Here is a 25,809-nt window from a genome sequence, read left to right on the forward strand (position 1 = left end):
AAAATATATCTGAAGCTGTAAGAGTCGCTTTTAAGACTCTGACATGATTTTTCCCTTTTGAGGAAAGGGGTTTTTAAAAAGTGCTAACACTATTTAAAGTGATAACAGTTCTTCAGAACTGATACTGCTTTAATAAGCAATTCAAGTGAAGCAGAAGGGTTTTTTTTCATAGAAAATATAACTACAAATCTGTAGTAGCAGCAGTTTTTAATTTACCAAAAACTGGCATCTATTAGCAACAGAACATACACAAAAAATACCTTTGTTTATACAAATAAAATTAGGTTCTGAATATTCACAAAGTAACATGACAGAGCATTTTTCTTCACATTGGTATTCAAAGTTAGTCAAGATCAGTTGTGAGATAAAACCCCTGTATAATATTCAGTCAAGCACCATGGCAGACAGTGCATTAAGATCTCTCATGAATGGATGATCAGCTAGTATTTGATCAATCTTCTGTCTTTGCTCATAATCAGGAAAAATTTTTATCAGGGCTTCTCTGAGCTGTACTGTTTCTGAGGCAGATCTCTGTGGTGGAATTGCCAGACAAGCCTGTATGTTTGTTTCCAGTGGAAGCCATGTTGATGAATGATCACCATGTACTCTGTTTTTAGGCTGTCGACTGCTACTGGTTGGTTTGGGGACTGGTACGAAGAAAGGTGTCTCAGAAGAATATTGTCCACTGCTCTGTAAAGCCTTTTGTGCTGACCAAAAATCTCTATGGAACAAAATAAAAATTTTGATTAAATTAAGGTAAAGGAGATGCTAGCTGTCTCTGTACAAACACAGAAAAGAAAAATGCATGTAACTCCTATACACTGCTGCTCAGCTAGTTACTGATTGGTATCAAATGATAAGCATTTTTTCAAAGTGAAACAAAACAGTGGGTGTAACAGTTTTCAATTTGAACCTGGCATGACTAACATTAACTAACATTATCTAGGACTAGTTCCAATACACTGCGAGTACTTTACTTGACAGAATACAGCAAGACTCAAAGCTTATTTTTATGGAAGTATCAACATCAGTATTATTGAGCTACATGGACAAAAAGATACATTGAACACATGTACACTAATCCAGAACATGTGAAAATACTGACAGACCAAAGGGGCCTCCACATGCTCCACAAGACTATTCCTCATCTACTTTTGCTCATGACTGTGAGCTGTGCTCACATTTACATCAAGGCCTTGTTTCCCTCATGTGATATCCTTAATGAGGGAATGAAGTTTTTCAGCAATTTCAGGATCTGAATATTCTTCCTTAATTATTGAGATTTATTTCAGGCTTTGAAAAGTTGCTGCTACTCTTAACTGCTAGCACTACAAAATTTAGGGCCAAGACTGCTTCAGATGCCACCAGATAACACAGAAATGTGAACTGGAACTCATGTTACAGTCTAGTTTCTTACCACCAAGGGAAACAGTATCTAAATTACAGAGCTCTATTTTAAAAGCATTTGGGTTACAACAACTCCCATTACTCAACATGGAAAGGCTCTCTAATTGCTTGAGATCCTTCTAGTTTCTGATCTTATTCCTGATGCCATTTATGCTTCCTGCATCATTTTAACTCAAGTAGAAAAGTCTCAGGGAAGGAACAAAATTAACTCTTTACACTGGCACCTTTTCTCTATCTTAAAAAACCCCACCACACACCCCCAGAAACCAAACCCTAGTTCCAGTTCCAAGTTTACAGAGAGGAAACCAAGCTCTTCTAGAGTCTTCTCAAGTCTCTTTCCATTTCTACAATCATCACAGTCACCTCTCAGAACACAATCTGTTTTCACTTCATTTTTCTCGGACACAGGCAGCTAAAACACACTGTTCCAAATGACATCTTGTAAGGGTTTTATATTAGAACTTGAATACTTTCTTAGCGTTTCCCGCTGGAGTTCTAGAACTGCACTTGCTTTTTTCATGTCAACATTACATGCTTATTTTCAAATAAGCCTGTGACCTACTGTTATATACATGTCTCACTTGCCTCAAGTTTTTCCAATAGCCAAAATTCCTGCTTATTCTTTATATTAATCCTTAAGCATGCTTGCCTTTTGTATTGCGGATTTTTAATTACCTCACTTGTTTCTAAAAGCTCTCTCAATACCCCTCATAATAATTAGCATTCATAATTCTTAAGCTGGTGAAAGAAGAGCAAAGAGCAGCTTATTTTGTTGTGCAAAAGAGCAAACGTATTCTCAAGTCTTGGAAGTTAATGCAAAGCAAATTCATATTTTGCATATATGCACATTTAAAAAGTACAATGATCTTAAAGGAACAATATATGTTAATATTTAAAATTATGAATCAAATACAAATGCATTTAATAACAATGCCTCTCAAAAATCATTTTATTAACAGTACAGTACCATCAAGTGTGAAGTGAAATGCCTCTCCCATGACAAAGAATATGAGCGTAGAGTGTTTCTTTTGTAGCACCTATACTCCCACTATAAGTAATCAACCAAGGTGTTTTAAATAACATCACTGTAATTAACAGGATACCAGGCTACCACATACCCAAACCACTGACAGCTTTGTGTGATCTTAACACAGTTTGGACCACCTTTGTATGAAAGCTACCACAATCAAATCTCAGAGGAAGTTATTGTCTTACTTATCTTAGTTCTGAGAGAGATCTTGATTAGATGCAAATGTCACCAGCAGTTTCTGAACAGACTGAAGTAACAGGAAAAACATGTTTTTGTTAAGCTACTACATCCTACACTGTTCTTGCTTAATTTTACTGTACCTTTATAGATCTAAAGAGGTGTTCAAGTGAACCAGGAAAACAGTTTATTTCAAATGTGAAATCGTAACTGTCTCAAACAACAGTGAAAACAGTGCTTATACCTAGAACAGCCTTCACTTCGAAGGAAGTCATCTAATCTAGGTCCATTTCTTCCCAAAGGATCATCAGGAACCATAAATATGTCACCAGCAAAAGTGTACTGGAGCAACCTGCAAGAGACTTCTTTCAATATTATTTACTAACAATGTATTACACCCTCACTGCCCTTCACCTGTGTCGCACAGGACAAGTTGCCTTAGAGCAGACACTTCACACCACATCAGGAGACACTGAAGTTTAACTAGTAACCCATTTTAGATACAACCAGCATTCACTGTCAAAATAATTAAATGGGAGCTTATGTGAACTGTTCCCATTACACTGCACTGAACTTTTTTTTTTTGGACACCAAGTGCTGAATGACTGCAAATTTTAAATTTTTGCAGACCAGAGTGGAATTTTCTAGGTGATTAGAGAGGGTTTTCTGGTTGTTCAAACTCCCCTTCCTTGTAAGGATCTTCAACCACGTAGCTAAAATGCATATGTTACCAAAAAGCCACACAACTAGCAAACATAGCATTAGCTGTTTACAGTTAAGACACAAAAAAGCTTTTTTTCTGGAATCATTTTGGGACAGGGGGAAATCTGCATTGAAGGAAACCAGTTCAACTAAAATTTGTCTGCAAGGAGAGAATTTGGTATAGTGGAATTTCCCCAGAAGTAAAACCAATAGCAGATGTTAACACAAGCTCTTAAAAAACCACAGACTCAGAATGACATGCTAAGTATTCTTGCTAAAGTTTCGTAGGAGAACAGAACCTGACTTGGGTAGAATTCATTCAAGAAATAGCATAAATACCTACATGATTAGCCAACATCAACTCCATGTTCTCCCAGCTATATTCTGAGAACCCAGGACAGTTTTCAATTATTTATTTCATCAGACCTATACAGATCCCAGTCACTGCACTAGATGTACCCTCAGATGGTGTCAGGGAGACTCTGAGGGATTAGTGGGAAATTTGGCCAACAGAAGACCATACCTTAACAGTGAAATGACCTGATTTAACTGGGGGGGGGGGGGGGGAACAAAACAAAACAAAAAAACGAATTAACAAAAAAAGAGAAACCAGTTGCATGGGCAAAACTGTAATTCACAGAGAATCCACAAGCTGAAGCAGGGATATTTGACAGCTAAGTGAACTCATCTAAACCCAAAGGACACTCAACAATTGCAGGGAAATGGCTACAGGGATGTCTTGCAAGTGTTCACTATTTTGTTTAGCTATGCTGATTTGTTGTACTACTGTAAACAGTGATTGATTCTGAAACCTTAGAAGTGACACTGTAAGTCTGTATCAGCTATCACGTCTCCTTGAAGAAATGAAATGTAAAACAAGAAAGCCTGTGAGAATGGACTGCAAAGTGTATACCCTAACAGGATCTAACACCGAGCTTCAGAAGTGACATCGCTTGGCTGCTACACCAAGTTCGTATTTATGCGAGCAATTAACAGACCTACGTTAGAGAATACATGAATAATAGGGACATTAGACTACTCAACATGTGATTATAAGGCCATGAATCAAAGCGGTGAAACACAGACAGTACTTTGTTGGGCTCTACCAGAATTGCATAACAGATTAAAAATAAAAAATCCCACATGAAGGTAGAGTGCCTACACTATAAGGACAGACATCCTTTTAAGCTTTCATAGAAATTGAGTAATTACCTTTTTTGAATAATTTCTCTCCAGGCAAGTGATTCTGTCACAAATTCTCTGAAGTTATCATTAGTCACAATAACACCTCCAGTTTTATCAGCAAGGTGTAATAAAAACCTGTAAGATTAATTTCAAAGACCGTTAAGATAGCCTGCTTTGATGAAAACTGTCCAAAGATCTAAAAAAAATAAACATTTCACCATCCAAGTGTAATCTATTTGCATGAAAACAAGCACTTTGATTACCAGGAAATTACTCTGTTTTGACCCACCATATAACTTTATAGAATGTTTTAGGTAGCATGCGTTTATATAGTGGAGCAGAGTCTTCATGGGAGGCTTTTTTTCCCATTAAAAAAACCCCACAAGACCCCCCCCCCCAATCCATGTGATTATCAGATTCTAAATATTTGTAGAGGTAAATGGTTTGCTTTACCAAAGAATACAGCATTTATTACACATTCCAACACAAACTTATTTCCATATACTGTTTTTGCTTAGCATTAATGTCTGTGTTCTGCAAGATAAGTGTTATGCATGTTACTTGTTTGCTCTGTCAACACTTGTTAACAAAGAGTGCTGCTACCATTTTGTTGTTAAACAAATTGTGACAAGAGGTAACTACTGATTTATTAAGAAAATCCCACTTTTTTTTTTACCTGTCTGAAAACAAGCTTTTTGCCATTTGAAACTATTTTAGCAGAGATAACAGATGGTGTCCTTTCAAAGTACACACTTTGACGAAAGTGCAAATATGTTAGCACAACACTCATTTCCACAGTAATCTCAACTGCAAATACTGTACCTACATAGTATTTTATATGAAATGCTGGGTGTATATAAAACGTTAGTGTGTAAACAACTCCAACTTGGCTGCCTTGTACATTTTTTTTGCTACAACATTATTAGTTAAGAGATCAGAGTTGCTATACTTTAACAAGGAAGATAAATTAAGTGCACTCTACTTCATATATCTTTTGCATATCAAGGTTTGCAATCAGGTATACGACTGTGCAATCTAACAAAAATAGGCATGTCCATGATGCAAAAACTTGACAGTTTTGTAGTCAGAAAAATAAAGTAAGAATGATTATTAGTAGGAAGGAAGAAACCGAAATCCAGTGAACTGTAGCTAGCTGCAAAACACAATTTCAAAGCTGCAAACTGCTCATCCATGCCAATTTAGGAAAGCTGGTTGTGGAAAAACACTTAAGCAGCACGCACTTTTAACTATGTCTCAAGACTGGGAAAATCTGGCAATAGCAAAGTTAAGCACTAGGAAACCCCACCAACACCCAACAAAAAACCCTAAAGCTTACTGTTGTCTCGTTTACTGAAAGATGATCCCTACATTTTGAAGCTGAACTTTGGTGCTCAAATCAACTTGGAAATTTACTAGACTACACATTGTTACAAATCACATTGTGGCATACCCACAATGGCATCAAGAAAAAAACCAGAGCAAAGTAGTACCTGATCAGTAGCTGATTTATGCTAGTGCTCCCCAAACATAAAAGACAATTCAGGGATAGACTGATGATCAGGAAAGCATAAAAACATTACTAGAAGACTAATTTCTTCCTCAATGCATTTGAAATGGATTTTTTTTTTTTGCCATTTTCCATGAATTTCTGAAAACAGTACCTACAATATTATTAGAGAATTACATATAGAAATGTTTCTTAGGACAGTAACATAACGTAACAGATGTAAAGCTCAGTCTTAAGTTGAATGCACAGCTTGCTGTCTAGACAGGTTGAAGAACTAGCTAATACAACTGTTCATGAAGTTTTAAGCTCGTACAACCATCAGCCAGATGTTTAAAAAGACTTGAAAAACTATGTATATTCCGTACCTGTCGTCATGAGCAGCAATTCTTGCTCCTAAAACCATCCTTGCAGGGGTTAAAGACAATATTCCAACATCCTGCAGCTGTGTTAAGAAATCCTGCTCTGTTAAAACATGAAACAACTGTTCTTAAAAACAAAAGCTTTCTTCTAGGCTATTTATAGATTTGACAATTAGTCTGAGATATAATTAGCAGAGAAGATGGGCTGTTTTTGTACCTATTAATCTACAGAAATGACATATTGATAGCTGAAGAATTGCCAATATAATAAAAATGGGGAGGAAGAGGTTGAAACTAGAAATTAAAAAGCAAACAAAACCCCAAACAAACAAAGAAGCCTCCATTTATGGCACATCAGTGAGCCTAAACAGCATTTTGGAGTGTCTCACGCTGTATATGGAAACCCAATTACTCATGCTGAGCAGCCAGACTGCTCGTGCTTAATATTTTATCAAGTATTCTTTCTCCATTCATTCTTCACAGAAGCATCCAAAGAAATAGTTACAAAGTAGTTTGATAAAGAAGACATTGAGAAACTATTTCCCTCACCTGTAATGTAAGGATCACGTCTTGTTCTCCACTGTGGAACGAACACAGTAATATTTCTGTGGCCACGTTTCCAAAAGTAGTCAACAGCTATTGCGATTCCTCGACAGGAGAAGAACTTCCTTAGACCATGACTGGAGGTAAGAGAAAGAGAAGGGAAATTAAATTCACTAGAGTTTTAGGACTAAGAATACAAAGAAAACGGAACAAAACCTTGCAAAGTGAAGCTGGAAATTACACATAAAGCCACACCAAAGTAAAAGGCAGATTGATGTTACAGATGAGGAATCTTATAAATGGAAAGAGATCTTCAGCAAAAGAAGAGAATAGAAATATCACTTTGCAAATTTATTCCTCAGTCTCCTTTCAATTTTATGGGCTCAACAATATTTGGGTAATCAGAAGTGGTTTAGCTTTAAAAAGAGGCCAATAGTCATGGCTTTCAAAATCAACTGATTATAGATTAAAATGACCATAATCCAATATTGTGGTAGTTCCAAATACAGTCCCACTACAAAACAGAACACCTTTGGTTCAACTGGTTCCCAACGATTACATCTGAGAAGTTCTCTGATAATTAAGATATTAGGGCCTCCTGTCCCTTCATTTCAACAATCTGAGCTACTGTATTCAACCAAAATAATGAAATTTCTTTGAAGAAAGGTTTTTAAAACACTGTATTTTAGTGGTAATCCCTCCCCCCACCCCCCTTAAAAATATAAAATGTTTATTACCTGTTTTTGCAACATAGTTAAGTGACTTTCCAGAAAAATCAGCAACTGCCTAATATGAGTGATACAGAGATTGGAGTTGATGACCTTGTGAGGTCCCTCCCAGTCTGAATTATCCCAAAGATCCTATATGCCCATTTAACACATGGCAGGACGTCCTCCTTTAGCAATTAACTGTCTACCCAGATTCTGGGAACTGAGCTTCAGGAGAATATTGGAAGAAGAATCTTAAAATAAACACAGAAGACCTCAAAAATACCTCTAGAATAAATTCCTACAAAACACCTATTAGCACTTTACGTAAGGCTAAATCCAGTTTTCATTCAGAAACTTTTCCCTTCACATTTTCATAGATTAGAGGCTACGCTTAGACAAAACAAAGATAGACTTAGTTAGAAAAGACACACTGAATCAGAACTGATGGCACGAACAGGCAAAGCATTTCTTACAAAGTAGTGCATATTCTATGTTTTAAGTTAGATGTTAAGTCACTACAAAGTGCTTCTCATAACAGTTAAGTGACCAAGTGGTACTCATATTTTAAACCAGTCTCCTAGTTAATGTGCAACTGTATATTATAAGCCTAATAGTAAGCCTTATTAGTTTTGAATGGAATTGTATCTTTAAACCTCTAGTTTAACCTACCAGGAAATCTTCTGAACAGAGAGTTCTTTAAAACATCTCCATGGAATTATTTTACAGTGAAACTCAGCCTTTACTAACATTCATGTATCCCTTTCCAATTTTGTAAACTAATTTTAAAATAAATGTATCAAAATATAAATCTATTAGGGTTCTCTGAATTTGGAGAGGAATGTTTTATGTAGAAGGGCAGGAAAATGAGTAAGCTAGATCTGAACTATAAAAGGCAAAAAATCTGACTTATTAAGAGAGTTTCTGGAGAAAAAAAAAAATCCTATGCCACACTTGCCCCAATAAAATTAAGTGTTCTTGACGTCAAGAGCAGTCAAATAAAGGAATGCAATTGTCACAGAAGAGTTACCCCTCATAAACCTTCTAGGTCATAAACTTAAAATGCAGTCATCATTCCTCCACTTTAAGTTAGGTATCCTATTCAATAAACTAGAAAACTCTGTTAAATACTTTCACTGTATTAATGGCTCTCAATTGGACTTCAAGAGATGCAGAGGTCTCAATGTTAATGTTGAAAATTGTGCCTTCTCTACTTGTCCATTCTCCAGTTTTGGACCTTTAAACCTGCTGAACTACACAGCATACTCTGGTTTTTAAATCTTTTGAAGACTAGAACAGCAGCTCTTGATTTGTCCAGTATGATCACAGACTTCTGCACTGTAGCAACTTAAAAAAAAAACCCCAGCATGCAAATAGAAGGAATATATTTAACTTCATCAAATAACATGTAGAATTAAGGTGAGCTATAATATGAATGAATATGTCACTGCTAGACAAACAGAAATATGAAATGCTTTATTTGAGCTAGGTAAACATCTGAAGGACAGCAAATTATCATAGCAAGGTGGTCTTCTCAAGACATCCATCTCAAAGACTGTATCTGTTCCCCAACTGCCGTTGTAAATACTGGTTTTGGCTGTCCCAGTTCTTTAAAACACTATGAAGACCCTACAAAGGTATTTCTTAGGTTAAACGAGAGATGATCATAAGCAGCACAAAGCAGCAAACAGCAGTTTGCTTTCTGGGACATGTAACATTTTCCCTTTGGTTTTTTAACTAAATTAAGGAAAGTACATATCATTTTTACAAACAATTCTAGCAAGATATAATTCCATCCAATTGTTCTTTCATTCTGAGTTTCTTCCACATTTTAATAAAATTTAATTTAAAATTACCTGACAACTATCTGGATATTTCAGTCTGCCCTGAGAGGCCTGTTTGCAGCACACAAGAGGAGGCAATTTTTAAGAATACTTGTTAGCAGCTAAACTCTGGGCTTTCTATCATTCAACAAGCACACTGAAAGTACAGCTAGCATTAATATATCAATGTGCCATTTTTACTAGGCTGCACATGTCAAGAGGAAAAATTCTTCAGCTTCTTGCAGTCTTCCAGACTTAAGACACAAGGCAAGTAGTGATTCAGAAGCCCATTCAGCCTTAGCCAAAGTATGTGGACAATGCATTAATATCCACACCCCTCCCCCCACCTCCAAAACACATGGCATTTAGAGGTCAAAAAAACCCCCAAACCAATATAGGTATGGAAGCAGTTGTCCATAACCTCAAGGTACTAAGAAGTAAAACTGAAAACAATTCAAAGCAAAATTGAAAACAATTCTTCACTTTCTAAGATCTAAGAAAACAAAGAGGCTTTTATTTAGCCAGAAGGAAGCTGCATAATACCTACATTAACCCCAACCCCCATGATTATTTAGTAGGACATTTAAATACCTCCATGGTCACCTCATTGGGGTCCATGAAGGAAATATTAGAACTTCAGTAATGCACCTGTATAGTTGATAAAGATACATATATTGGGGGTGCATGCTCAAAGATTTTTTTTACTGGTAGGGGTATTCAAACAAAAAATGTTAGGAGGCCACTGCCTACAGTAGTCTCGCAGCCATCAGAGATAAGCAGATGTTTATTCACCATCTTTTAATTCATTGGTTTCAGATGTATTTGGTTGTTCTTAAAAAAAGACACAAAACCCCATGGATGAAATATGCAGACGAAAAAAAAATCTCTTCATATTAAAAAAAAAAATAGACAAAGAGGATGTGGTGCATTTGTTATTTTCTACATGACCCCAACAATTTGCATTTCTCTTCCACTAATACACATTTGGGAAATCATTTTTAGAAGTTCAAGGTAGCTTATGACTCAGTTGTGACTTGCACTTTTACATCACTATTTTCTAAATAACAGAGTCTGAACTACAAGGAAATGCTTGCTTTAGAAAAGTATTTACTGTAACAAAACACCGTACTTGAATTAAAGCAGTGTCAATAGTTTCTGGATCATGTCAGGCTTCTCCTTTAAAGTTAACAAGACTATAAAATGACAGAAAACGTTAATCTATTAATTCAATTAATTCTCCAGTGATTGACCTGAGAAGTTTTACTGTTGCCAGTCATATGGGACTAGCTCTGGGCTCTTTAACCTGGGGAAATCAATTTAAAAGGATGATGATGACCACCTTCAGCTAATGATCACTTGGTAGGAAAGATTACACATTAAGAAATCTTCCAACATTCCTTCTCATAAACAGAAGAAATTACTTAGATCTACTTTTGATGCCTCATCTGTGCTATAGAGACTTTCTGGACTAACTGCAAACAATTCTGTATTACTAGGTCCTTGGTCCTTAAACTGCATTTGAAGCTAATCATCTTTAAAAATGTATGTTTTGTTCTGAATGGGGAAAAATAATGATCTAGCAGTAACATGTGCAAATACATAAGAGGCCTGCCGAAAAAACCCAGGCAAAGTGAGATATATTTTTATGTGAATTAAGTTTAAAACATCAGCAGAAATATTTCTGAATGAACTACACATCTAGGAATTTCAAGGTATCATCTGGTAGTTTATGTAAGTTCATAGAATCATAGAATGGTTTGGGTTGGAAGGGACCTTAAAGATCATCTAGTTCCAACCTCCCCGCCATAGGCAAGGACACCTTCCACTAGAGCAGGTTGCTCAAAGCCCCATCCAACCTGGCCTTGAACACTTCCAGGGATGGGGCATCCACAGCCTCTCTGGGCAACCTGTTCCAGTGCCTCACCACCCTCACAGTCAAGCACTTCTTCCTTACATCTCATCTAAATCTACCCTCTCTCAGTTTAAAGCCGTTACCCCTTGTCCTATCGCTACATGCCCTTGTAAACAGTCCCCCTCTGGCTTTCCTGTAGGTCCCCTTTAGGTACTGGAAGGCTGCTGTAAGGTCTCCCCAGAGCCTTCTCTTCTCCAGGCTGAACAACCTCAACTCTCTCAGCCTGTCTTCATAGGAGAGGTGCTCCAGCCCTCTGATCACCTTTGTGGCTCTCCTCTGGACTCGCTCCAACAGGTCCATGTTCCTTCTTATGTTAGGGACCCCCCGGAGTTGAACGCTGAAGTTATCAGCAAATAGCAAGGTATCAAAATAGAAATCATCAGGCTAGGACTGTACATAAAGGGAAGAAGTTAAGATTGATTCCCCAATTTGCTGAAATAATATTAACAGTGACACAAGCACTTCACAAAAATAACAACAGAATTTATTATTTCTGTTCTCAAGCAAAATTCATACGTATTACAGAGAAAAGGGAGTGAGAAATATTTACTATCCCTAACAATTGAGGAAGTTTTGCTATTCCATGAATTTTATTAAGATGTTTAGGAGCTAAAGTAGGTCTTTCATAACCACAAAAGAATAATATCTAAGGGCATCTCTGTGAAACTAGAAGCATACATCCATTTTTTTTCCCCATCAACACAACTGTGTGTACATGCACATGCAGACCTGTGTTTACATGGTTACTTCTGGGAAACTGTACCAGCTGTCAACTGTCTGAAACATTAAATTCATTTTAGGACAGACTTTGACATTATTTTCTTAAGGTACATAACATAATAATTTTTTTTCCTGGAAGTTTATTTTCTTCCCCTAAACAGCATTTAAGCCCATTCTTTGGGAAGCCTCCTTCATCTAATAGCTGGAAGTAGATGACACATGATACATGTATCTTAACCAGTCAGATGCGTTTTTCTCAGCCTAAGAGCATCCTACAGAATTCATGGGATCACTGGTAGTAGTCTGGCCTATTCTTAGAAAACATCCTATGCAAGAATTAGTGACAACTAAATACAAGATAATATAGCTGATATGAGGCCCTTCAGGACTTCCAGTCTCCAAGGTTAAAATCCATATTTCAGAATAGTTTAACTGTTTAAAAAACACTTAAATAGGCTAATCTTTTCCCACTTTGTCTGGGGATACAGAGAACCTTTCTCAGAATTACTATTGTTTTGCTTAAAGTACTCCATTTTGGTTCTGGCAGCATGGTTTCAGAATGAAAACTGATTTCTGTACTTGGAAGGGTTTATGCATGTTCAGCAGAGGAACTCTGAATGCACCAAAAAAATCTTTAACAGCAAGTTCTCATAGTAAGTTTACTCTTACTTATTGTTACATTGTCGAGTGGAACAGAATAGTCAGTCAGTTTGTTCTTAAAAACTACCACTTCCTCACTAAGAAGAAGAAATATTGCATTTGTCATTGCTCACTTTCATATTCCAAAACTACAAAAAAGCCCCACAGCAAACAATGACAAAACCTTGACATGCTTACTTTTCAAAATTACTTCGTATAAAAAGAACAAATCCAAGTCTCCTCCTGACTAGAGAACAGCAATCAATTCAAGGAGTTTTGATGAGACAAATGTTAAAATGAATCAAGTGAAACATAAAATTTTAGAGATATAGGTTCTAACTGTTTTTTGCTATTCCAGTTAGTTATAACAAACTTTAAAAAGAAAATTATAATTGACAATGCCCTCCAAAGTTGTCTACAATAGAAACATGGGGGGAAAAAAAAAAAAGGAATTTGAAGTTATTTACAATAATGGAAAGTCCCTGCATCATAGTCAATAAAAGGGATTTCTTAATCTTTTCAGTATTAACTGTGCCCATTTCATAGGGTTTGTTTGCATGGTGCCTTGTCAGCCAATCTATTAAAATTATCCAACAGCCCTATAATTGTCTACTATCGTTCGCATACATTCTTTCAGGTATCAGGAGGAATAGGAGACAAGGTGTGTGCACACATACACATGGTTCTCTATTCTGCAAGTTTTATGGAGGGGGATGGAATATTTTTGTTGTGTGCCTACATTTGCAAAAATTAACAGGACCCAAGCACTAATGTGTAATGTTGTTAAAGGACAAATACATTACTACTCTATAAGAACCTCCACTTCAAAATTACAAGACACTAAGAGCAAAAGTAAAAAACCAAAACACTTTACTCTTAAGCTGATGGTAACTCAACTTCTTTGTTAGATGCGTGCAAAGCAAATTAAGTTTCATGCATAAAATTGCTTCCAACAGAGCAGGGCTCACTGAAATTACTTCTGACTGAAGTGTTACATTGAGGTCGAGCACTGATAATTCAAAGTAGGTTGCTCTGAAATGGCACAAATGAGTCTTCAAATTTGACCATTGCCTTGTAAGAAATGCTGTAGAATTAATTCACTTTTCATTTTGAAACATCGTTATCAAAAAGGATCTCATCTACCTCTAACATATATCTAGTTTTAGCTTTCATTGCCTATTGTATTCAAGTTTTTTTCAGATAGTTTTAGTATTTGGGCTTCATAAACCTGAGCTACCCATTTTTACAAATTCACAAATTTCTACCAGAGCAGGAAAGCTAAGCCTTAAAAGGCTTTACAGAAAGTTTTTTCCAGAGTATTTACCAACCAATTTTTAAGTCAAAATCAAGGATTTTCCTTATTCTATTTTAACCAGTTATTGCATTTGTTCAACTTTAGACTATGTAATTTTTTTAAACCAGAAGTAAATTCTACAAAAATTGTTTCATGATAGAACACCCCACAACCACGCTGTTCTAGCTGGATTTGTGTACTGAATTAAGTGTCATACAGTGCACCTGCTAAAAACTTCTGAATTTCCTTCTATGCACAGTATCTCAACAAAGAATAGTAACTCCAAACAAGTCAGTCATAAAAATGAATGCTGTCACTAAACAGAGAATAAAAACTATCAAAATTGCTATGCATTGGAAATTAAAATGGCTACTGTCAATCTCATGTAATTTTTTCATTGTCAAGCCTTACCATAACTTACCAATGTAGCCATTACCAGTAGCTGAAAAACCTTGCTGTGTACATGGACTGTTGGTCACCAAAAACCTAGCTACCAAAAACTTTACATATGCCACAGCAACCTCTTAGTCCCCATTTCATTTGAAAGTTCATTGAACTTTATTAAAGAGATAGCTGAAAAGAACAATACTTACGAAATTGCAACATTGCTTCCATCAATAATGATATGTTTTAAATATGGTTTCCCAGGTTCATTTTTCAATTCCAATCTGTATGGCTTTTTCAGAGATTCCAAAAATCTTTGAACTCCAGTAACTGAAGGATCAGGATGACGTCTGTGTGGTCCCACTGTCTCTCTATCAGGATTTGAAGGATGTATTTGTGAAGACAATACCTGGTCTGGGATAGGATTTTCAGAATTTGAGGTTTGGGAAAGGCGTTGGTTGAGAGATCTCACTTGAGAAGAGCTGCAGTGTCCTAATTGGTCCTCAAAACTAGGATGACTATTCTGTACAGTTGAGGGCCCTGCAGATTTTTGCTGAACTGCAGTTTTAGTCTTAGGTGAAATACGCGCCATATCTGAGCTCCCTCTGGCTACAAAATCAACATCTTTTAGAGCTCCAGCTTGTACAGTGCTGAAAGTTACACCTCCATCAGTTTCTATATCACTTGACCTTGAACTGAGATTCCTACCAGGGCAATAAATGTCTCTTTGTTTATAGCACATAGCTGAATTTTTACTGGAAGGAGAAGCAGGTTTGCATACCAACATATGCATTTTATCTTCTTCATCAACTTGCACGTTTGGTGCATCTCTTATTTTGTGATACTTATTTTTTGTCTCCTTTGAAGTATGACTGGATTTAAGTGGACTTTTATTGCTAGAAATGCCTTTGCCTTCTAGCTTTTGTGAATTATTTGCATTATTTCCCAAAGGAGGATTGATAGTTCTAGGCTTTTGAGATGACTGTTCCTGTTCTTTTTGAAATTTTAAATTTTCCTTTTCGATTTCTTCTAGCAATGTTAATGGTTCCACAGATTGTCCTAGAATACCAATAACTTTTTCTACAATATTTTGGGAATATCCCATTGTTCTGAAAAAGTTCACAAGGATCTTATATTCCATTTCCTCATTGATATCATCACCTTCTTTAAGGCAATAACTGGGTTCATCTGATTCACTGCAGCTATCCGAAAGCAGATCAATAACTACATTGCTGTCTGAGGGATTACTGTGTGAAGGAGATTTCACTTCCTGATCATTTTCCAAGGAGAATTGCTTTTTAGGGAGCCTTTCCTCATCATCAGAAGATCTTCTTTTACATGATTGCCTTTCTTTAGACACCACTGCCTCTAACAGAGGCACAACATTTATAGGAATAAAACTTGTTTCAGGAGCATCAGAAAACACAGTGTCCATTTGCTTTGTAAGCTCAGTTACAGGTGTCCCAGCATTGTTTCTTGCTTCCTCACCACCTGCTCTTCCATCTCTGTTTGTAGCGATTACTTTGGAGGCTTTGTTCTGTAAAAGCTCTGTTGGGCTTTCAGAACCTGTAAGATCTATGATATTGCTCTCCACTTCATAACATTCCATTTGTGTGAGAGCTAGGAGTTCTCTTTTTAGTGAGCTAGGCAAAATCAGTAAATCCATTGTATATTTATCTGCATGTGCTTCCACAAACTGTCTGAATTGCTTTTTAATCTCTGATTCATTGTCACTTAATAAGCTTTCATTATTCTCAAAAAGCTTCACAAGCTGCTGAACATGACTTTGAGCCATGACAACAGCTTCTGCACCCCCCTTAATACTGAGCAATCCTATTTCCAGCACTGTTATATCAGCACAGGTGTCCTGAATAAGGCTGTTGAGAAACAGGCTCTGTGCACCAACAAAGATGCAGTGCATGTCCTTTGGGTAACCCTCCTTTTCTTCTAGTTCAGGTTCACAGAGTCCCTTAATATACTCCTAGAAGGAGAAAAAGACAGCAGAGTGAATATTTGTGAACAGCTAATGTATAAAGTTAGTTTTGGTTAGGTCAGTAATGGACAAGTACTTTAGAAAATAAAGCCAACTTAGCATAACAAATGTGAGAAAGTAAATACTGCCAGTAAACTGGATAATAGAGATAAAATACAGATATCTGAAATTATTTTTAAATAGATCTCATAGAAGGCTAATTTTCTTTTATATCCTATTGTTTATAAATAAATTTACTTAAATACTCTGTTACTATCCGTTTCAAGTTGTAGCTCAAACAGTTTGAAAGACAAGTCAAAAGCGTTTTATTTTCCCATCCCCATTCTTTGGTCAAAGAGAACATGCTTCATGAACAAATGCCTTGCACTAGAGAATTCTACCTAGTCCATAAAACTGAACTTCTAAAAACAATTTCTAAAGATGATTTGCAAAGGCTCATCACAGCAGTAGCTATCCTATATTTTTAAGTTGTTATTATGTGTTACTTATTCTATACTTACTACCCAAAATCAAGGACATCGATCCTGTGGCATGGCACAACATAACTAGTAACCATTAAGATACCCTTTAGAAAAAAAATAATGCTAAACCCAAACAAATGACAAAACCACTGTCTGGACTCTGATAGATTCCCTTACTAACCAAATAAAACATTCGTATTTTAAAACTACAACTGCCAGAGCACCTACTTACAATGGGTATATAACACCAAAGAAAATCACACCCAAAAAGCTCAATACCAAGCAGCTTTCCACATAGGGCTTTGAAACTCATTATTTTGAAAAAGCAGATGATACTGACAAATGACTGAGAAAACTCCAGGCTCCAGATAGTTCTGTGTTCCAGAAGTTCAGGTTTTTAATAGATAAAAAAAAAAAAAAAATCCCATTGCTATTTCTGCCACCTAGAAGTTACTATAGGTAAATTCACTACACTGCCTTGTTTTAAATGTGTCAGAGTTCAGAACTCTGTCAATACAGTATACTATTTCTTCTTTCAGGTGGCATTATTTTTCCCCAAATTGTCTCTTTCCATGCTTAAAATTCTATAATGTAGAGAAACCAGTTTCTAAACTGCAGTCGTTGTATTTGCACACTCCCAAGTATACCAAATTTTATTATCTCTCTTTACTCTCGGAAGCTAAACTTCTCTTTTAAATGGAACTGAAAACCAATAGAAGGTAATGAATAACATAACACCACTTCCTATCACCTCTTGAGTTACATCACCAAAGGCATCACGGCAGGCTGCTTCAAGACCATATTAGCACAAACTGCTTCTGCAACAAAATCCACAGGATTACTTTTCATGCCTTAGTCATCATATGACTGCTTTTGCAGAGCAACAGGACAGTAACATAATCAGAAAAAAGGATATTAAAAATCTGGGAACTTTTTTTTTTTTTTCACATTTACTAAGCAGCACTTAAGAATGAATACATTCCATGTGACTGATGAATTAAAACACAAATTGCTATCACCAAACCTTTTAAAGGGAGACAACAGAGACATGCAATTGTTTGTACTTTCTAGTCAATAATCCCTCCAGATATGGTCTGAAAATTGCTGTACATGTAAGGGACGAGTCTCCCATACCCTTTAAAGTATGTGGAGTAGGAAACATTTTGTATGTTATTAGGAAAAGCAGCAATGAGAAAATGGAAATCTTGTGCTGCTTGTTTCAGGCTTTAATTTTCTGGAAAAAAGCAAGCTGTACTGCAGCTGCCTGGAGAAGATGAATAGCTGTTTACGATACCTGTAACAGCTTCTGGAGTCTCTGAGCCCAAGTATGCAAGCAAATTGGCTTAAAATCAATTTCAGAGTCAAATAATTAAAAAACCTCAACATTCATAGTATTTTCCTTCTGATACATTACACAGTTAAGGAATCAAGTTTTTGAAAGTGGACTGCCAAGTCTGTGAATTAAGTCACAATATATATGCTAAGTAACCCCGCTAATATATATGTGTATTTAAACAAACAAACAAACAGACACAATTGCTCACTTACTGAGATTTTCGTTTTGAAAGCTACCTTCAGCCTAGCTAGCGCTCACACTACCATTCTCATCACATGATTCAAACACCTATAGTTGCCAGGTCCACTATAAGTAATATGAATTTCATCATTCCTGCCGAGCCCCCCGCAGGTTAGCTGTAAAAGAGTTTTTAACAAAGTAATTCTGTGAAGATACTTCACAGCAACTAGTATCACAGTCAGAGACACAAACAGCTTAGAGGGCCCTCTCTTTTAACGTGTGTAGTGTTTGGTTAAAAAGAAAGCTATCTGCTCCATCAAACAGACTGGCAAAGCAGTCTGGATCTGCCAACTTTTACACTAAGGAAATATTAGCTCTGTTAAGCTGTTAGTGAGAGCTTTGCTAATAAGCTACTAAATGCCACAGAATAAATTAAGTCTGTAAAGCAACTGTGAAACATGGCAACACCCAACCAACCCCGAAGAATTTCCTGACTTCGGGAAGGAAAAGGAGCGCGATACATCTTAATCGCGCTTTAAACCAGAACTTGGCCCATTCTCACAGGTGTTACAACCCCTCAGCAGACGGCAGTAGTATCTCACAACGTGGGGACCGTAACGCCCTCTGCAATCCCGACGACCTTTGCACTTCTCAGCTGAATCGTTTCTCATTATTATCTACGCTTATGTCAACACCACCGGAGACACCCTGGCACCTGGAACGCACCTATTTGCCAAGGCAGGACCGTTTCTGTTTCCTCGTGAAGCACTCTTCCCCCACCCTTTCTTGCTCCTACCCGCACGTAGCGGCCCCGCGCCGTGCCCCGGGCGAGGGGGGCCTTGCCGTACGCAAACACAGCCCCAGGCTCCGTCCGGGTGACCCCGGCCCCAGCGCTTCCCGCCCTGCCCCCGGCCCCCCGTACCTTGGCGCTGCGCACGGCCTTCCCACCGCCCGCCAGCTGCACCCAGATCCTGGCGGCGGCGGGCGGCGGGCCCGGCGGCGGGATCGCGGGCCGCCAGTCCCCCTGCGCCCCCAGCACGGCCAGCCGCACCTCGAACAAGCCCTCGATGCGGCCCCGGCTCCCCTCCAGGAGGCGGCTCTTCTCCGCAGGGACGGTGAACTCGTCCACCCCCGGCCCCGGCTCGGAGCCGCGGGCTGCCCAGCGAGCCGCCATCAGCGCCGGCCGCGCCGCCCCGCACTCCGGCCTCCCATCCCGCCGGGCCCCAGGACAACAACACGGGGAATCCCCAGGCTCGCTTCGCACGGCGCGAGGACGTCATCTGCCGGCGCCCCGCGCCAGGAGGCGGGGAGCGCCCCTCCACAGCCGCGGCGCCATCTTTAGCAAGGGCGGCCGAAGCGCTCCTCCCTAGGTCGGGCTTCGTCCCGCCTTTCGGCGGGATGGGCAGCTTGTGGCGGGGCCCGGAGCGGTGCGGAGGCCGAGCCGCCCGCCTCCTGTTTTTTTTCTCTGGCTCGCGGCTCCCACTGCAGGCCGGCGGGTGCCTGCAGTCGTTCCCTAGGTGCCCTGAGAGGAGGCCGGCGGCTCCCCACAGCGCCCCGCCCCCGACCGTTAGCGCCAGGCACAGTCCTCACAGAGCAGCCTCCCCCTTGCCTGGCCGGAAAGAAACCTTCCTCTTTCACGATTTCACAGCCCAGAAGTTTGGTTTTAAGACGCTGTGCGTACAGCCATGTTGTGGTATCGTCGTCAGGGATTTCATTTAAAAAGAAATGTAAGTTTTATCCCTCGTGGTCGCAGGGAATAGAAGTGTGGCCTCCATCCCCAAATCGTTAGCTCTGATAGCTCAGAAAACACAAAGGACACGTTTTTACTTAAAAAAAACCAAAAAACCTTAAAATGGGGCGTGAAAGATAAGATTAGTTCTTTAAAAGTAGCTCTGGGACTTCACTAGGCTTTTGAACATCTGGAGTTGACAATACTGACCAACTGTTGTACAAAGGAGTAAATATCTTAAGTTTCTTTCATCTCTTCCCATCCTAGACCCGGGTAAATATTTTCCAAGTTCCCCCTAGACTATTTGATTCCCACTTGTTTTGTCCATCTCTTTAGCATCACTGTGCAGTTAGTTTTTAGTAGCTGTTCATTAAATAGAGCCTTCGAAGGGAGGATGAATATTTTATGGTTGTGTATCTAAATGTACATATTTTGTTTTAATCTACTTCTATGTTACACCAGGAAAGCTTTAATATAAAAACATAAAATACCATTTTTATAAAGGCACTTGTATCCCTGTTTAGAAACCTTTTAACCAAATAAGAGTTTGCAGTTCTTAGCACACTGGAAAATCATGCTAAATGCTTACGTCCAAGTATAGCTATATATATTTTCCTATCTGAATTTGAAGTGTTATATCTTTGAGTCCAATATAATTTTTGTCTGTGGCATGGTAAAATGGAGAAATTTACATCTGCGTACACACACTGCATTTACACACATATATGCTTTCTAAACAGCATAGGGTTTTGATGATGAGTGTCATATTCGATAAAGATGCTGTACTTCCCTGAAGATAAAATTTTTCTTGTTTTGTTTAGACATTTGCATTTTGCTTTCCCATCAAATTATTCTACAACATTCACATATAAGAATGTAACCTAACGTTTAGCTAGGCAATTTCTTGAGGTGATTGGTGCCATCAACTGTTAAAACATAGTCACTGCAGCCATTGTTGCATTGTAGTCGTTATTAATTACAACTGAAATTGTAAGCAAGGAACTTTATAGTAAAAATGAAATTACCAGCATTTTGGGATACAAAGTATAGTTAAAAAGCTGAAAGAAAATGCTTTTATTTCTGTCTACCATGTCAACACAGCCTTTGGAATATCTCAAGATAACTGAAAGCTTACTGGTTTCTAAGTAAAGTGGATAATGCTTGGCACTGTGTATATTTTCTTGTGGTCTGTTTTGCCATACTGTATGTTATAAAACTTGGTCTGCTGAATTTACTGTAATCTCTATAGTTCTATATGTATTCTCTATAAATCTGTATTCAAAGGTCATTTACAGCATTATAATTGTCTGCAACTGCTCTCAGGGAGATCATGGTGAGCATGAATGGTTCTGTAAGACTGTGACCCAGTCTGCTAAGGTTAGGTAGTACATGACATTGTAACATTCAAGACAAACTAAACCCTTTTGAAGTGGAAAGGACCAATGCTATTGAAAAGGTTTACTTACTTATGGTTACAAACATGGGTCAATTATTAAAACAAGTTGGAACTTTCTTCCTGCATTGTTGTGGCTCAGACTAGAGAAAATATTTAGATTATGGCAATTTTTTAAAGTTTTTTTTTTAGTGGCCATTTGAAACTGCAGTCCGAACTTAATCTTCCCCATACTTAGGAGAAATTGTAAGCCTCTTGTCATAAGCACGTATTCAGGTGTACGAAAACCAAATGTAAGCTAGGTTGAGAACACTAGAAATTCTCTTACATTTTATACCAGGCTGCTTACAAAGAGGATTTGTCAAAGAAGAAAGACTTTTTCAGCCTACGGGCTTTTCACAGTAAAATATCCAAAGTGATAGGCCCTGTTTAGTTGGAGGGGAAATTTCATTTTCCTGAATCTTTGGTTGTGTCTTGTAAGCTTATTTTAGGTAAGGGAAAGTGCAATGTTTAGCTGTTAGCAGTTGTATTGGGTCTGGCTGAGATGGAGTTAATATTCCCCATAGCAGCCCTCACTGTGCTCTGCATCAGTAGCTAGAAAGATGTTGATAACACACCAAAACCTTGCCACACAAAGCCAATACAGCAGTCAAAGGAGTTGGTTACATGCAATGTCAGGTCTTGCATTTCTACTTGGAACACCAGTGGGATAATTTACAGATTGTCCTGAATGTGAGTTGTTGCCAAGTTCATTATTTGTATTACTGTTGGAGAAATACTGTAATGTGTAAATAGGTTTTTTTCTTTCATGTTTTAAAATAGCTTGCTTCAGCTGCCTTGTGCAACTTCTTGCTTTTTATTAAAATTTCTGCAATTGAAAATTGGTTGCGTAAATGATTTTATGAAACTGGGCCTTCCTGAAATGTTTGGGCTTGAGTTGCATACTTGAAATAGGAGCTGTGCTAGTTGAAACAACATGGAAACTGAATCTTGAAATTGTCTTTCAGATCCGTGTTGGTTAAATGAGCTATACAGTCTATAATGATACACTTTACAGATGGTGCTCTGATCCTCATTATTAGTATTATGGTCTTCAGTGGGGTTATTCGCGTGCATAAATTTAAATATATGTTCAATTGTTTGCAGGATGGGGACCTAAAATACTAGGTATAGAAAGCATCCTGCATGAATTTGAATAGCAGAAACTTTAATTTGTAGTCATAACACAAATAGTAGCATATTTTTTCTAAAAGTGATACCTCAAATAAATTTTATATATTTCAGAAAGGAAAAGGAGCCTTGGCTAGAGCTCTCAAGTCTTTGTGTGTAATGTAATCCTAAAACTTAAGACTGCCTCTGATTGTATCGAGCTCTCATTAGGAGATTCTGCTATATGCTTTAATTAAAGTTTTTTCATTTGCAGAACTACAAAGCAAAAAGCCAAAATTAGTTTGAAATAAAATGACTTCACAATGCATTATAGAGACAAACTTCTAAATCTTATTGAAGTCTCTGGTTATGCAGCAACAGCCCTGGTGACACTTGTGATTAAGGTTTCCCTTTTGGAGATGTTATTGTAATGCTGACATCTTGATGAACCTATAGATCAAAGCTTTAGTCTTATTTCTTTAGTATCAAGAGGCAAACTCTTTGAAAATAATCCAAGGTATAGATTCTGTAATTAATAGTTTCTACTAATGAAACTTATTCTGTCCCTCAATTTTAGAATTAATTACTTTTCTTTATTCCAAATTCCTTTCAAAAGAATCTGTTGTATATAATTGAATCATTATAAAAGGAAGAAAAGACAAAAGCATTGCAATTATACATGCATCAGTTGTTGAGAGTAGGTAATATTTTTATGTAATGGAATCTACATTTGGTTTTCGAGGCTTTTTGAGTGTGTTTGCTCAAGTTTCTTAATTAGTTACAAAAAGCTGCAGGTGTATTGGCAAAGACTGTTATTTAGCCTGGGAAATGTTCCAGAAGACAGTTCTGTGTTTTTTTAATGTAAATATTTAGCTGTATTATTACCAGTCACTTTAAAGGTTCCACACTGTGTGCCTGCTGTGTATTTAAACATTGTAGCTTCACTTGAATGACTGACAAAACAAATGATAACATTAAGAGTATAATCTTTATTATGAGAGGGGATTGAACACTGCTGAATTATTTGCAGAAATGACAAGTGGTATTTGAAGGGGTGTCACCATCATGCAGCTGTCCCTGAGGAATACATAGCCCAGCTTCAGCTGAAATGCTGCAAAAAGTGTTCCATGCTTAGCTGCCACTCTGTAAGTTAGTTTAAAATTGGTGTACTTTATCAGAGTTTCTGCAACTGCAAAAATTAAAGCAGTAGTCTTGCTAATCTTGTAACTAGGGATTTTATAAAGCTCTTTCAAGTAATTTTTTTACAGTTTATCAAAAGGTAGACTTAGACTCTTGAGCGCCATTAAGGTTTTACAACTTTTGCAGCCAAGAGCCTTTTGTTTTTTAAAAATTTTCATAAACAAACATTTTGCTCCTAGTCTGACTACAGGAATTTAAATCCTTTTTGTAAAGCACTACCTATAGTTACTGAGCAATGTTCTTGAATGTACTGCACCTGTTTGGTAGCTGACTGCTGATTTCTGTCTCTTCTGGGAGGTTTGGTACAGTATAAAAGACTTGGTGGAAAGTGGCACCAATAGTTGAAAGGTACAAGGGGTGCAATAAGCTTGAAAGATGTGCTTACAATGGCTTTTTAGTGCTTTTAAGAGATACAGCATGTAGTAAACCTAACTGTAGGTGATTTGCTTTTTGTTTTGCTATTTATATTTGTGCAAAGCAGGATGAGAATAGGTGTAAAAACTTCCATGTCTGAATGATACCGGTTTGCAGATAGCTTACAAAAAATCTAAGCGTTACAAGGTTAAGACCAATAGAAATCAGTATTATTCATCTTTATGCATGGTCCTGTTGACTTCAATGAGACTGCTAAACTGACTAAATGTTTTTCACCTGAATGAGTGAAGAGCAGTGAAATGGGATAGTATTTTGGGGACATGTATAATCAATATGGACAATCATATGTACAGGAACAGGTAAAATTTTGATAGTCCTAGTTAAATTGAATATCAAAAGCCAAGTAGTAATAATGAACGAGAGAGAAAATTTAATGGAATGAATTGTTATCGAAGACTATTAGATCTTAAGTTAACATTACAGGTGTAAAAAGAAGTACCTATGTGGCTATGCAATATAGTCTTCAAGTGAATAAAGTTATTCCTACTGGCTGGACTTTTGCATGGGTGCTGATTTACTTTAGTAAGGTTTTCCGGAATCTGGTCTTAAATTTTAGTTTTATTTTAATGTCTAAAAAAGAATGGTAATGTTTGGCTTACATTTTCTTGCACAGAACAATTTTTTTTTTCTTCAATTAAAGAAGAGTATTTTTTTCCCTCTGAATATACCATGTTTTTTATACTTTTATGTATGGACAGTAGGCTGGGTCAGACTTTCAGTACATTTCCCTCCGTACAATGACTTCTACTTTGTTGAAGTGTCTGAAAACATTTCTGATATATTTACATTGTAACTGATCCTCTCTTGAGAGATCTATATGAAAACACTGCAGTCAAAAATCAGGCTCACAGGCATTCTGTGAGAATAGGGTCTAATATAATCATACTAAAATTAGTGGGATTAATCATCAGCTGTTGTAAATCAGAATATTTCCACGAATTTCAATTAAATTTTACTTACACCAACTGGGCATGCTAGGCTTGTGTAATAGTGGTGAAAAAAAGCAAATTAAGCTCACTTTCTTTACATAAAGGACATTGATGCATTTACGTTTGATTCCAGTGTATTTTACTGCTTGCCTCAGAGCAAAGGCAGTTCAATTAAATATCAGCGGCATGCTTTTTCTAGGTAGAGACCTCTGGAAATTACTTTAACCCTTTAACATTTAGAAAGCATATTTAGATAAATGGGATGCCTCCTTTTATGTGCTTGCTTTCACAGTGGTAGAAAAATAGTAAAACATTTTCTGGAAGATACCATCCCATTTCAACCTATTCCACTAAAAGTAATAGAAATCAGCTGTAAGTTTTATTTTATGATAAAGAAGACTACATCAAAAATGAGGAAAAATATCTTGGAGGTAATTTGCTTTATATGACAGATGAAATTTTGAAACTTCTGTCAATCATTATCTACTTCTTCATACTGATGTCCTGTCAGTCTCCAGTCATCTCCATACTATTAAATCCTAAAACAACACACTTTTACCATACATGTAGAAATACGTATAAGTCAGGAATAGCTTCAATTGCATTTGAACTGTA

The 25,809-nt window shown here is 37.4% G+C and overlaps 1 protein-coding gene across 4 annotated transcripts; it reads right to left on the bottom strand.

The window, feature by feature from the left end:
- Positions 1 to 190: 190 nt before the first annotated feature.
- On the bottom strand, positions 191 to 19,892 carry N4BP1 (NEDD4 binding protein 1). Of its 4 annotated transcripts, XM_052796076.1 has the most exons (8): positions 19,282 to 19,892; positions 14,599 to 16,370; positions 6,917 to 7,047; positions 6,374 to 6,470; positions 4,529 to 4,636; positions 2,859 to 2,966; positions 2,623 to 2,684; positions 604 to 721 (listed from the first exon to the last, which is right to left on the bottom strand). In XM_052796076.1, the coding sequence occupies exons 1-7, from the start codon at positions 19,531 to 19,533 to the stop codon at positions 2,663 to 2,665; spliced, it is 2,490 nt and encodes an 829-aa protein (XP_052652036.1). In that variant the 5' UTR covers positions 19,534 to 19,892; the 3' UTR covers positions 604 to 721; positions 2,623 to 2,662. The 4 variants fall into 4 exon arrangements, with proteins under 4 accessions (XP_052652033.1, XP_052652035.1, XP_052652034.1 ...); XM_052796073.1 differs by lacking the exon at positions 2,623 to 2,684 and having other exon boundaries at positions 191 to 721; positions 19,282 to 19,888; XM_052796075.1 differs by lacking the exons at positions 2,623 to 2,684; positions 19,282 to 19,892 and adding an exon at positions 17,595 to 18,189 and having other exon boundaries at positions 191 to 721.
- Positions 19,893 to 25,809: the final 5,917 nt, after the last annotated feature.

Source organism: Harpia harpyja, chromosome 9, assembly GCF_026419915.1.
Source record: "Harpia harpyja isolate bHarHar1 chromosome 9, bHarHar1 primary haplotype, whole genome shotgun sequence".
NCBI classification, from domain to species: Eukaryota; Metazoa; Chordata; class Aves; order Accipitriformes; family Accipitridae; genus Harpia; species Harpia harpyja.